This window comes from Microcebus murinus, chromosome 2 (assembly GCF_040939455.1).
Source record: "Microcebus murinus isolate Inina chromosome 2, M.murinus_Inina_mat1.0, whole genome shotgun sequence".
In the NCBI taxonomy this organism is placed as follows: Eukaryota; Metazoa; Chordata; class Mammalia; order Primates; family Cheirogaleidae; genus Microcebus; species Microcebus murinus.
This window is the reverse complement of record NC_134105.1, coordinates 50,140,562-50,153,849: the sequence shown is the minus strand read 5'-3', so window position 1 is coordinate 50,153,849 and position 13,288 is coordinate 50,140,562. Positions and strand designations below refer to the sequence as shown.

General features: G+C 36.2%; 1 protein-coding gene across 1 annotated transcript in view; it reads right to left on the bottom strand.

The window, feature by feature from the left end:
* UBE2U (ubiquitin conjugating enzyme E2 U) overlaps positions 1 to 13,288 on the bottom strand; it is a 61,112-nt gene that overhangs the window by 17,248 nt on the left and 30,576 nt on the right. Inside the window, exon 7 of the mRNA XM_012767128.2 lies at positions 5,803 to 5,891. Coding sequence (XP_012622582.2) covers positions 5,803 to 5,891 — 89 coding nt within the window. The remainder of the gene's footprint in view (positions 1 to 5,802; positions 5,892 to 13,288) is intronic.

Genomic DNA, 13,288 nt, shown 5'->3' with positions numbered 1-13,288 from the left:
TCTGCCTATTTATTTTTTATTTTTTGCTCCAAACACACATAAGTGTACACACATACATATTGTCACAGGCTTTATTAGTATTCTTGATTGGTATTTGGATATATGTGCTCTTCTTCCATTAAAAAAGCAAATCTGAGCTCCCCAAAGTTGTTGGTGAGGTCTCATTATTTCCTTTAAATGATTATAATAACTAACATAAATAAAATTTTTGCTGTATGCTGGGCACATGTGAAGCAGGTATGCAGTGGTTACCATTATAACACCCACTTTACAGATGAACAAACAGACCTAGAAAAGTTGAGTAATGTCTTCTCACTGGGACTTTTCATTACTCTCAGCCAAAATTTAAAATTCAATCTCTCACAAATGGTATTTCCTTTTGAGATTTCTATTTAAGGATAATTTATATCTTTCCTTAATTTTTTTGAAATTGCCTTTCTTACATTTTATATTGGAGTATGTATGGCAGTCTCTTCCTTATATATTATGAAACTCCAAATGATACAGTCATCTTTCCTGAACGGTCCCATTAGTTTTATATCATTGACTCATCTTCTTCATTGCCTTCTCTATCATCTGAGAGATGAAAATGCCACAGGATTTTGTACAAACTTTTACTTTAACATTTCTCATAGTTTATCCCTGTAATTTTTTCACTCATCTGTCTCCTACCACCTGCTTGTAAACTCCTCAGAAAGCTTATTACAATACATAACTTATCACAATACATAACTTCTTGTCTACCCCATACAGCCAGCTGTCAGATACTCAGTGAATGACACTGATTGGAGCGAAATAATGAAATAATGAGGACAGGAAAGAGGGGGGAGAGAGAGAGAGACAGGAGAAGGACCAGCAAAGTTTCAGCAGAAGTTCCACCATTTGAAATTCCTTCATCATTACTATATCTTGCTTTTGTGGCAGTTCTGTAATCTATGGTAGAAAAGCAGCCACTATTGCCTCCATAATATAGTTCTTCTTCCTGCTCTGTTGTTCCTTCTGAGGGTTCCTGGGCATTGCTTCTGCTCTGCTTTTTCCATGACATACATCTCATCTAACATCTGTAGAGTTTCACCTGAAATTTTTTTCCCACTGCTGACATGGTCACATCAAAAGAAATATAATAGGACCCTCTTGCCTCAGCATGTTTTATTTCTACACACACTATCTCATGCTAACCATCCAGTAACTTAAAGTAGGGTGGAATATTTTTATTAATCCATAGAAATGAAAAACAAGGTACCAAGAGTTACGTGACTAACTTGAATTCACTTATCTGCATGTGGCAAAACTAGTACAGGGCTAAAGAGTGTCTAACTTCTGACATCATGCTCTTCCCACCTTGCCAGCCTTGGTTGCACATTGTAGTCACCTGGAGAGCTTTAAAAACTACTACTGCCTGGTCCTACTCCCAGAGATGCTGATGTAATTGGTCTGGGCTATGCCCTCTATATTGGAATTTTTACAAGCTCCTCAGGTAGTTCTAATGAGCAGTCAAGACCGAGAACCACTGCATTAGAATCAGATGACACTGCTTCTTGCATCTAAATGTGTTTTGGAGACACTTGCCCTTATTGCTAGCTCAAAGGCTCAAAGAATGAAGTCTCCTAGGGTGAAAGCAAGCATCCCCATGATGCTTCAGGCTGTTTGGTCTGTCTTGATGACAGCAAACAAACATCAGGAAGCCTATGCTCGGTATTACAGAGTACATGGGTCTGGAGGGATTCTTTTCCTCTAACATAAACATTTCCTTATGGGGATCACATTCTGTTGTTAAGGCGCTGTTGCCCACAACCATATGTATTAGTTTGTTCACTGCCAAACCTTTTACTTGCCATTCTATAGTGATGGACAGAGAACACTGGATCATGGGTACATTTTCCATATGATTGCCTATGATTATGAGCTAAAACTTATAATTATTTATAAATGTACTGCATGTATTTCAGAGTTGGAATTTAAATCTCATACTATACAAAGATAACAATTTGCTGTTGTATTATGGAGGCAGTATAGTAAGAGAAAGAGTAACAAAAAGAGTAACAAAAGAAAGAGTAACAAAAGAGAAAGAGTAACAAAACAAATGGAGCCAGAAGATCTGGTTCAAGTCTCTGGCCCACTTCCTACTTAATTAATAATGGGCACGCTTGTTTGAGGACTCACTATGTGCCAGGCACTGTTGTAAGTTCTTCAATCCTATGAGGTATTTGCTATGATTACGCTCATTTTATAGATGAGGAAATTGGGACACAGAGAGGTTAAGGAACTTACCCAAGGCGACACAGCTAGTAAATGGCAGAACCAGGATTAAACCCTGGCAAATCTGACCCCAGAATTTACACTGTTTACCAATATATGATATTCTCCCTGACATGTGTGACGTTAGGTAAGTTTCTTAGAGTCTCATGATTCTAATTTTCTCATCTGTAAAATAGGGTAATAATAATAAAGCCTGGCTTATAGGGTTAATATACCACTATGACATATATTAGGTGTTCAATAAATAGTGGTTGAATAAATGAATAAAAAAATGAATAAAAAAATTGGGTTGGTTAAAAAAACAATATATGAGCATACTTCATAAACTGCATTATATAAAAATAAACTTACTAAAATTATGCCACCAATGACTATATATAGATTTGTGGCACAAAGATATGGAAAAGAGTTAACACCCCAAATCGAAATATTAATATAACTACCCACCACTATTCTTAAAAGATAAAGCTCTTAAAAATATGCACAAGAGTTTAATAATCTTTCCAATGATAAGAATGAAACTGTAGAAAATGAAGTTATTAGAAGTTTCCCTTTTATTTCTGAGCAGTTGAAGAAGCATTCTATAATCTAAAAGCTTCATCTTTATTATTGCCAGGAAATTAGGCCATTAAAAAAGATAGTGTTGGATCTCATCCAGCTGAACTATCAAAAGATAAAATGGCCAGCAGCACATGTAAAGTTTACATTTAATTTTTTTAATTAAGTGCTGGTTATTATTCAAGAAAAGCTCTTGAAACATTCTTATAACAATTCCTCAGGGAAAGAAGATGCAGGGCGATTGTGAAATCTTGCACCAACCAAGTGCTAGGTTCAAAGTCTTGGAAATTCTTCTGGGGTAGAGCTAACCATTACCAGCTATTGCCTTTACAAACAGGAATAAATTACATACTGGGTTAGTGACATATGTAGAAACAACAAAATTAAACATTTTGGGGTTAAACTTTTTTGAGGAAGAAATTGTGGTCAATGGTACCTCACTATTTCCTTCCATTTTTCAATCATTCTTTATTGCATGACAATCATTCCCAAATCTCCTTAAATTTCAGCACGTGCTTCTATTTTTTTCTTTTCCTCTAGCAGTTTGGAGTTTCCAAGTGCCCCTATATATTTACATGTCATTCTATAAAGCACCATCCTTAACAATCTGTTTGTTTTTTGGTTGAAGGAGTTCGACTCTGGGTCGTTCCCTAGAGTGTGCCAATTAGTGGCTCAGAACAGTGTTTGTGTAATTAAGGGTTATCGCTTCTGGGACCTATCTGAGCTGCTCATACATCCTTGGTCCACATAGTAGATGTGTTTGTTGAATTGACTAAGCAGCACCCGACCACAAATCCTTGAAATGAGTCAACATTCAGGTACTCTGGCATCGAAAATAATAAAATTCTCTGTACTGATAGAGTTGCTAAAGACTATGTGTCTTCAAGCAACTTAAATTATATTTAACCACTAATCTATGAGTTAGGATGGTAACATGTAGTCACAAAATAATTAATAACTGACCTCCTGAAAGAACATGTGATTTCTTAAAAGTTATTGATCTAATTAACTCTTTTTTAATATTTGTTAAGCTTAGCACTACTTTTTGTCTTAATTTGTGCCTTAAAACTAGATACTATTTTTTGGTAATAGTTAGGAAACTATCACAGTGATGAGATGAAGAGATCCCAAACTAAGGCAGGGGTCATGGGGGTGAAGTAGAGTGGAAGCATTCACGTTTCAGGAGATAAAATCAGTAAGGTTTGATGAGAGAGATACAGAAGTCTAGGAAACTTGTAAGACTCTGGCTTAGGCAAGACAATGCAAAAATGGTGATCTACCACTAACCAAGAGAGGGAATAAAAGAGGGAGGATAGATTTGGGGGTAGGATAGTGAATTCACTTTGGGACATCTTAAATATGAGATGCCTGTAATACATGTAGGTCAGATGTCTGATGCACAGTTGTAAATATGCATGCAGAATTCAGAAGAGGGGTCTGGCTGAAGAGGTGGCTTTAGGAATCACTGGCATGTAGGCTAATGAAAACCACAGCAGTGGAAGAGGTCTTTCAGAGAGAGTGAGTAGAGGGGGCTGAATAAAGAATTTATTGCTAAGAGAAGAAGCAGAGGAGTGCTTAGGAAGAGAGAAAGAAAACCATGGATGTGTGGTGTCATGTAAATTAAGGACAACACAGCTGATGAGAGCTCAAGTAAGAAAAGAACTAAAACACAATCACGAAATATGGGAATTAAGAAGTCACTGCTAACTTCAGAATGCACCATTTTAGCAGGATGGCTGAAGCAAAGCCCTATTTCACTAGATAAGTGCAGCCTGGATAACCTACTTTGATCTAAATAATGAAATAGTATTTATTCTAAAGATCCAATTAAGTAGAACCAGAAAGTTGTCCAGCTCTCCCATCCTGTCCTTTTAGTTCCCAATGTATGATGATAATAGATGATTTTTTTCTTTTAGACAGATATAATTGCACAGCCGTAGGATTTTTTTTTTTCTTCTTCTTTTTTTTTGAAACAGAGTCTTGCTCTTGTCACCCAGGTAAAGAGGTAGAGGGCAGTGGCATCCTCATAGCTCAGTGCAACCTCAAATTCCTGGGTTCAAGCAATACTCCTGCCTCAGCTTCCCAAGTAGCTGGGAGGCTATCCCAAGTAGCCATGCCATCATGCCAGGTTAATTTTTTCTATCCTTGGTAGAGACTGGGTCTCACTCTTGCTTAGTCTGATCTTGGAATCCTCCCACCTGGGCATCCCAGAGTGCTAGGATTACAGCGTGAACCACGCTCCTGGCCATCCTAGGTTTTTTTTGTTTGTTTGTTTTTTGTTTTTTTTGAGACAGAGTCTCGCTTTGTTGCCCAGGCTAGAGTGAGTGGTGTGGTGTCAGCTTAGCTCACAGCAACCTCAAACTCCTGGGCTCAAGCAATCCTGCTGCCTCAGCCTCCTGAGTAGCTGGGACTACAGGCATGCACCACCATGCCCGGCTAATTTTTTCTATATATATTAGTTGGCCAATTAATTTCTTTCTATTTTTAGTAGAGACAGGGTCTTGCTCTTGCTCAGGCTGGTTTCGAACTGCTGACCTTGAGCAATCCGCCCGCCTCGGCCTTCCAGAGTGCTAGGATTACAGGCGTGAGCCACCGTGCCTGGCCTTATCCTAGGTTTTATGTTTGCTTGCTGAATTTCTACCTAATACTTCCTTTAGCTTAAAGAACTCAAAAGTTTCCTCCTGCTGTGAAGGTTTCTTTCTGGGGTGAAGGGAGAAAAGTAAACCTCATAAAATTGAGAACTTTGTCTTTTATTCCTCCAATTGCCTGTCTTTGCTACTTCTAGTTTTTAATCAAACTTTAGTCCAGGGCTCTATATGAAAGAAAAACCAAATTAATAGTTGTTGAATGAATAGTACATAAAGCCAACAGAGAATTTTATCACCCTTACATAGCAGATATGTGTCAATCAGTCTTTGAAAGCAAGACAAGTTGAGAATGATTAACATAACCAAACAGACATAGAATAAGTCTAGATCACCTTACATGGAGTTCTGTCGAATTCTGTGGCTTTTGACGTAGCTATTTCAGACCATGTCTTGTAGTAATCGTTAAATGAGATTGTTTTAACTGGTCTGAAAAAACAAATAAAAATCAGACAATTGGCAGTTTGCAAATTTGCTTTTTAAAATTATTGTATCAGAGTGGAGTGTTCAGATAACAATATCTTGTCACAAGACATGTGACTGATTTGCAAATTCTGATATGCATTTCTAATGAATAAATTCAACATATTGATTTCACCACTAATGGATACAAATCACAAAAAAGAAAATCTGTCCAAATTATTCTTCAATAATAAATGAAAATGTGCACCCATGTGTATATTACCAAAAAACCCACAGAGGTTTAAGACATCTGCCTTTCATGAATAACATTAAAAAAGAACTCTAAGCAAAGCATCACACCTATAAATTTTCTCATTCTGCAATAAACAGTTTTCTTGAGCTTCTGTGCCAAATTTTAGTAAAAATCGCCTTTATTTCATTATTATTAGGAGAGCCTAAATGCATCAGATTTAAGATTAGTTTAATTTTTACAAAGAATCTGGCTGTTTTCAAAGAAGGGGAAAAATAACTCTTCTAATGCTTTTGCCTGCATTTTTCCTTCCGGTGCTAATATTACTAGGTCCTAATGTGAGAGCAAAGATTGTTATATAGCAATATAACTATCAATAATGAACTATAACAGCAGTGTCTTAAATAACTGCATTTCCAAGTATTTATGCTATAAACTTTTTGAACACACAGATTCTCAACACTCTATAAACAAAACATTTACTTAGGGATATTTTTCAGACATGTAAAATCACCAATTAATTGGCTTAGATAGATGCTTCAACATCAAATGTAATATGGCTTATGTCTGTTTTCCAATTTAAGTTCCTAGCTCTTTGGAAGAAGAAGCAACTTTTCACTTAGAACAAGTACATTAGCATTAATTTTTATAGGTAAATCATAGGGTGCCTTAAAGTAAACATTTGACTCAACTTTGAAATTAATGGTGCAATATCTAAATGTGTTAATGTATTCATTTATTTAAATAACAATTACGGACACCTAATTTTAAAACTAACATTTTTCAAATGTGTTATCATTATACTTTTGCAATCACACTTAAGTAGAAATTTGAAACCGGAAGATAAATTAATCATTATCATTATTGCTTCCAGAGCTGCGTGGCATGCTTCACGCTACTAAATGATATACTAAACTAACATTAATTTGCCAACAAAATGTTTCGGCATTTGGCAACAGAGAAAACAAAATGAAAGGCTGCATTATATCTCCTCCATGAAAAAGCTTGTGATCAATTTGCTGTCACAGATCATTTAGCATGCAACAATGACCCAAGAGGAAGGAAACTGTCAACACACTGTCTCCTGCAAAAAATACACCATCTTCAGGCACAATCGTCTCCATTGTTTTTTGTCTGTTTGATGACGACCCATGACCCTCTCCCTTCCCAAGGGTGTCCTGTTCAATTTCAAACTGTTAGCCTTCAGGGGCTTTCTTTTTCTTCTCTCAGAATAATTAAAAATATTACCCTAAAAGGTATAACTTTAGTATAGTTTGAATATACAAAGCAGACTGTCTTAAACAGTTGGGAATATTTGCAATTTCAATTCTATAAAGGAAACATCCCTTTAAAATAAGAGAACAGTAACTATATTTTACTATTATCCAGATAAACTACTAAGCTTACAGGAATACATACAGCATAAAAATAGATGCATTTATAGTTTTAACCAATAACAGGAATTTATTAAGTATTATCGTTGACACTACGGGAAAAATGTAGAAGACATAATGTTAAACTGAACATTAGAGCTTATTATCCTGTTGGGAAAACAAGATATATACCTGGACTAGTGCATAGAACAGCTTTCTATATTAATACAATAAAGTATTACACGGTTTAACACAGATATTTGGAGAATAACAGATGCTTCTTTGGCAGTGGCAATGAACAAAAGAAGTTGGAGGAGGGAGATATAACTTTTTCTTTTGAAGCCATCAGGGAAAGACTCACGTGGGATATGAGTCTAGAGTAAAGGAAGGAGGCATTCCAGGCTGGAGGAACAGGGTTAGCGATAGTTGAGAGGGGAAGGAGCATGGTGGTGTGTGCGTGTGCACGCACAGAGGATGCTGGGGAAAGGGACGATAGGAATGAAGACCCTTGACTAGAGTGGAGAGTTCAAATTTATAGGAACTGAAATTTGACAAAATAAGTGAACCTGGGCAGTGCAGGGTCTTTGAATTTACACAGAGAACTGGTTGGAGTTCAAGATTCTTGGTTCAGTAATCTTGATTCATTAGGTAGTAGGTAGTTCTCAAATGAGGCAAGTATATTATGAAATTAGTGTTTGAGCAAGAGTTTTCTGGGGGGAGTGATATGCAGGGTGAATTTTTAAAAGAAAGATTAAATGCAGGGAGACCAGTTAGGAAACAAATGCAGTAATTCAGGCATGAGGTACTGAGAGCTAGCAGTAGAGCCGGGGCAGAGGTTAGGGGGGGAGGAGATGGATCTAAGACCACACTAAGGCTTTGACTGGCCTGGGTGCCTGACCGGGTGTGAAAGGTGAAGGAATGCTCGGGTCAAGTATTCTTCTCAAGCCCAGAAGCCTAGTTAGTTTCGCTCTTCACAGAAAGCATCAAGGGAAACTGAAGTAAAATATGAGTTTAATTTTAGGCATGGGTTTTAGGTGATGATAGGACAGACAAGTCAAAATGACCTTCAGAAGTGTGATTGAGAAATTGAGACTGGACTGAAGAGATTTGGGTCAAAAATCAACAAAAAGGTTGATAGATGAAGCCATTAGGGAAAACAACCTCCAAAAAAGTAAGTAAATGTTTTGAAAAGAAAGAGCAGGAACCCACTCATAGCGAAGAGGAGGCAAGAAGGAAAGAGAAATGTTCTTTAAGAGAAGAAGGAAAAGTACAGTAGTGCTATTTCATGGAAGCAACATCCTAGGCATCACCAAAGCCTAAGGATTAAATGTCTAAATATCTCTGGTTGGAAGCTTCCTTTCCATCGAGACCTACTTGTATATAGTACCATGATGAAGAGTGGAGGGTCTAGAATCAGCTGGCTTGCTCTAAAACCTTCTGGCACTGCTACTTATTAGCTGTGTGACTCTGGGTAAGGTACATAACCTCTCCTGGCTCTGTTTCCTTATCTATGAAACCAAGAGATAAAACTTTCTCAAGTGGTGGTTGTGAGCATTTGAGGAAATCATGCAGGAAAAGAGCCAAGTGTAGCACCTCTTCAGCACTCAGTGTCAGCTGGTCTCAATTGCCTTTGATCAGCACCTCATCATTTCCTTCCTGCTGTTCTCTAAACTGCTTCCTAATTGTTCTTTTGCCCATGCCAGGTTATTATACCTGTTCGAAAACCACATTTGGTTATGCAAAGCTATAGGATGAAGTCTAAATACTTTCAAATAGAACTGGAGGCTCTTTACCATCTGGCCGTTTCCAACATCTCTTCTGCTATTTATCCCCCAAGCAGAGGCTCCATCACATAGAATTTCCTACCAATCCCGAGCACACCATAATATCACACTCTTGTTTCTATGCAAGCTGTTCTGTCCAGAGACTCTTTTTCTCTGTGTGCCTGTCAAACTCTTACTCATCAAGGCTTGGGTCCAGTAAAAATATTTTGTATGTGAAGGCTGTCACAGTGGACACTGCAGTTGCCTCCTCAATAGCTATTTCATTCTTCTCCCATTATGTAGACACCATGCACCTTGATGAAACAGACTCCAGCCTTGGCTCTAGATCTGAGACTGATGGGTTGAGGGCTGTCTGACTAAAAGTGTCAGGGACAGGAATTCCACCTAAAAAAAAATCCAGAGTGAAGCTTATTGTACATCTTGGTATCTGGGGGTGTCAATCCTCTGACTTTATGCTTCAAGATTGCCTTCTTATTCTATGTCCTTTGTACTTCTAAATACATGTTAGAGCCTGCTTACAAATTTCCAAAAAAAAGCTGCTGACATTTTGCTTGAGATTGAATTGAATCTATAGATTAATCTGGGAAGAATTGACGTTATAATAATATTGAGTCTTTCCCAAGCCACAAACATTGTATATTTCTATTTCTTTAGTCTTTTAAATTTTCTTGCATGTGTAATTTGTAGTTTTCAGTAGAGATGTCTTACATATGTTTTGTTAATATGTTGATGCTATTGTCAATGGTACTTTTAAAATTTCATTTTCTATTTGTTGATTGTGAGTATATAGGAATATAGTTGATTTTTAATCTTAACTTTCACCTTGTATCCAGAGTCCTAGATAAATTCATTTACTAATTTTCAACTTTTATTAATATATATTCATTTGGATTTTGCTGTGCTCATAATCATGTTATTGGTGAATAAAATGATTTATGTCATCCTTTCCAAACTTTTTCTTTTCTTGTCCCATAGCACTGGGTAGGACCTCCAGTACAACGTTGAACAGAAGTGGTGATGGTAGACCCATTTATCATGTTCCTAAACCTAGGAGAAAAACATTTAACATTTCACATTTTGGTATGAAGTTCGCTTGTTAAAGTCTTGTAGACTCCCTTTACTGGAATAAGGAAATTCTCTGCTATTCCTAGTTTACTGAGAATTTTTATCATGAATGGTTTTAAATTTTAGCAAATACTTTTACTGGATACATTGAGATGATTTTATGGTTTTTCCCTTTACTCGATGAACATAATATGTTACAAGAATTGATTTTGAATGGTAAACTAACAAACTTTCTTTCTTGTAATAAATCCTATTTGGTCATTGTGTCATCCCTTTTTATATATCAGTGGGTTCAATTTGATAATATTTTTGTGAGGATTTGGCAAGATTTTCACAAGCGGTATTGGCCTATAATTTTCCTTTCTTGTAATAATCTTCTCAGATTTTAGAACAGAGTTGAAGGTTTGGAATTATACCCATTTTCCATATTCACTAAAAAGTTTAAATACTTCTTTTATTAAAAATAATTTTATTTTAAAATAACATTAGATTTCTAAGAGAGCTATAAAGATATTTGAATATATTTAAAAAATTCACTTTTTAAAAGTATAATTTACATATTAAAAATGCACAGGTTTTAAGTGTACAGATTGATGACTTTTGACAAAAGCATACACCTGTGATAGTTATCACCCCAAAAAAGGTATATTTTCATTACTCCAGAAAGTTCTCTAGTGCCCTTTCTCAGTCAATCTCCATTGACACTTTGGGTAATCACAAATTTAATTAATCTGACAGATTAGTTTTGCCTATTCTAGAACTTTGTATAAATTAAATCATACAATATGTACTCTTTTGGTACTGGCATTTTTTTCACTCTATATAATGTCTGCATACTTATTCCATATTGTTGCATGTATCAATAATTCATTCATTTTTATTATCAAAAGTATTTCATATATTATTTAATATAGCATAATTTATTTATGGATTCAACTGTTGATGGATATTTTACTTGATTCCAGTTTGAGATGTTAAGAATAAAGCTGTTGTGAATATTTCTGTACAAGTCTTTTTGTGAATATTTATTTTCATTTTAGGTAAATACTTAGGAGTAGGAATTATTGGATTATAGGGTAAGCGATGTTTGATGTTATAAGAAACTGCTAAACTATTTTACAAACTGGTTGTGGGCATGCAAAATGGTACAACAATGTATGCAGCAACAGATGAGACCTCCAGCAACTCCACATCTTTGCCAACAACTGGAATTGTTCTTCTTAATTTCAGTCTATGACATCTTCTTCCAAACTTCCCCATCTCAGTAAATGACAGCAGTATCCGTCGAGTCCAGACCCAAATCTTGTAATTGTCCTTGATTCCACTTTTTCTCACACCCCACATCTAACTGGCAATTCTACTTCAACCCAAAATTTGAATCCATCCACTCTCTCCTCCTCCATGTCTATGCCCTCAACCCTAGCCTAGACCACCATCGTCTCACCGCTGTTCTACTAAAATAACCTAATAACTCTTCTGCTTGCTGCAACTTTATATCCTTCACAAACCATTACCTTCATAGCAAAGTCCTCCCTTTAAAATGTAAATCTGAATCTGTCTCTCCCCTTCTTAAAAACTGTCTGACTGTGTCCCAATTCCCATACCTGGTATAAGAAAATAAATCCAAATTCCTTACCTGGTTTGTAAAGTCCTAAGTGATCTGGGCCTGCCTCCTTCCCTTAGCTCATGTCTCTCTCTCCTCTTTCCTCCTTGCTGTGTTCTAGCCACACTGGTCTTCTTACTGATCCTTTGACATTCCTGGTTCACATTCAACTTAGAGTCTTTCTACTGGTGATTCTCTCTGCCTCGAGTCTTAGTGTGCCTGTAAAATACCACTCTCGTCTAACATTTTACCCCTTTTTTTTTTGCCTTGTAATTTCACAAATCTTGATTTTTCAATATAACACAACCTACACATTTATCTCATAATGGTTCTTGAATCATCTTTGACTAAAGTTATAGTTATTATAAGTGCTTCTGTATAACTAACTCACATTTCAATCTTCATAGCAATCCTATGAAATTGGTACTATTATTACTATTTCACAAATAAAGAAACTGAGACACAGAGAAATTACTTACTTATCCCAGTCACATAGCTAGTAAATGGAAGAATTAGGATTCTTTCACTTGCTGCACTAAACTGCCTCTCAGAGTGTGTGTGTGTGTGTTTGTGTGAGATAGTACCAAAAAATATTTCATAACCTACTCTTTTCATTTACTTTTTTATTATGGTAAAAATACATAACATTAAAATTACCATCTTAACCATTTCTAAGTGTTTAGTTCAGTAGTGTTAAGGGTATTCACATTGTTGTACAATAGATCTCTAGAACTTTTGATCTGATAACACTGAATTTCTATATCCAACTTTTCACTTACTTATTCTGTTAACAAAAATTAATTCTCCAGAATCTTTTCCAAAGCTGCTCTTTGCACATTATATGCCCAAACCAATATTTATTTACTCAATTCATTTTTCAGGACATCCTGTTTTTAATTTCTCACTATAAACAATTCTATGATTTGAGTCTATCTTTATAGGTAGACTTGCTTTATATCCTTAAAGATAAATTTCTGGAAGTGGAAATGCTATGTCAGAGATAAGCATTTATCTCAGGACTTTTAATATGAAATGCAACAAAGGTTACTCTCTTCTCTGTCTATAGCCCTCAAGTTTTGTCTTCTGCCTGCCCCTATAAGTGATTTAGCTACACACACACACACACACACACACACACACACACACACACACACGTGTATTTAGCATTCTGACCATTTACATCTCATTTGCCTCTCCTCCTTTGTTCCCTAGCAACCAATCCTCCTCTCTCTTTTCTCCTTTGGTTTTGTATCTCAGCTCCTGATACTCACACTCTGGTTGCCCCTGGCCTTTGGGACTCATTTTTACTTTTTTATTCAGGTTGTCAAATGCCTTCCTCTGGATCAGGC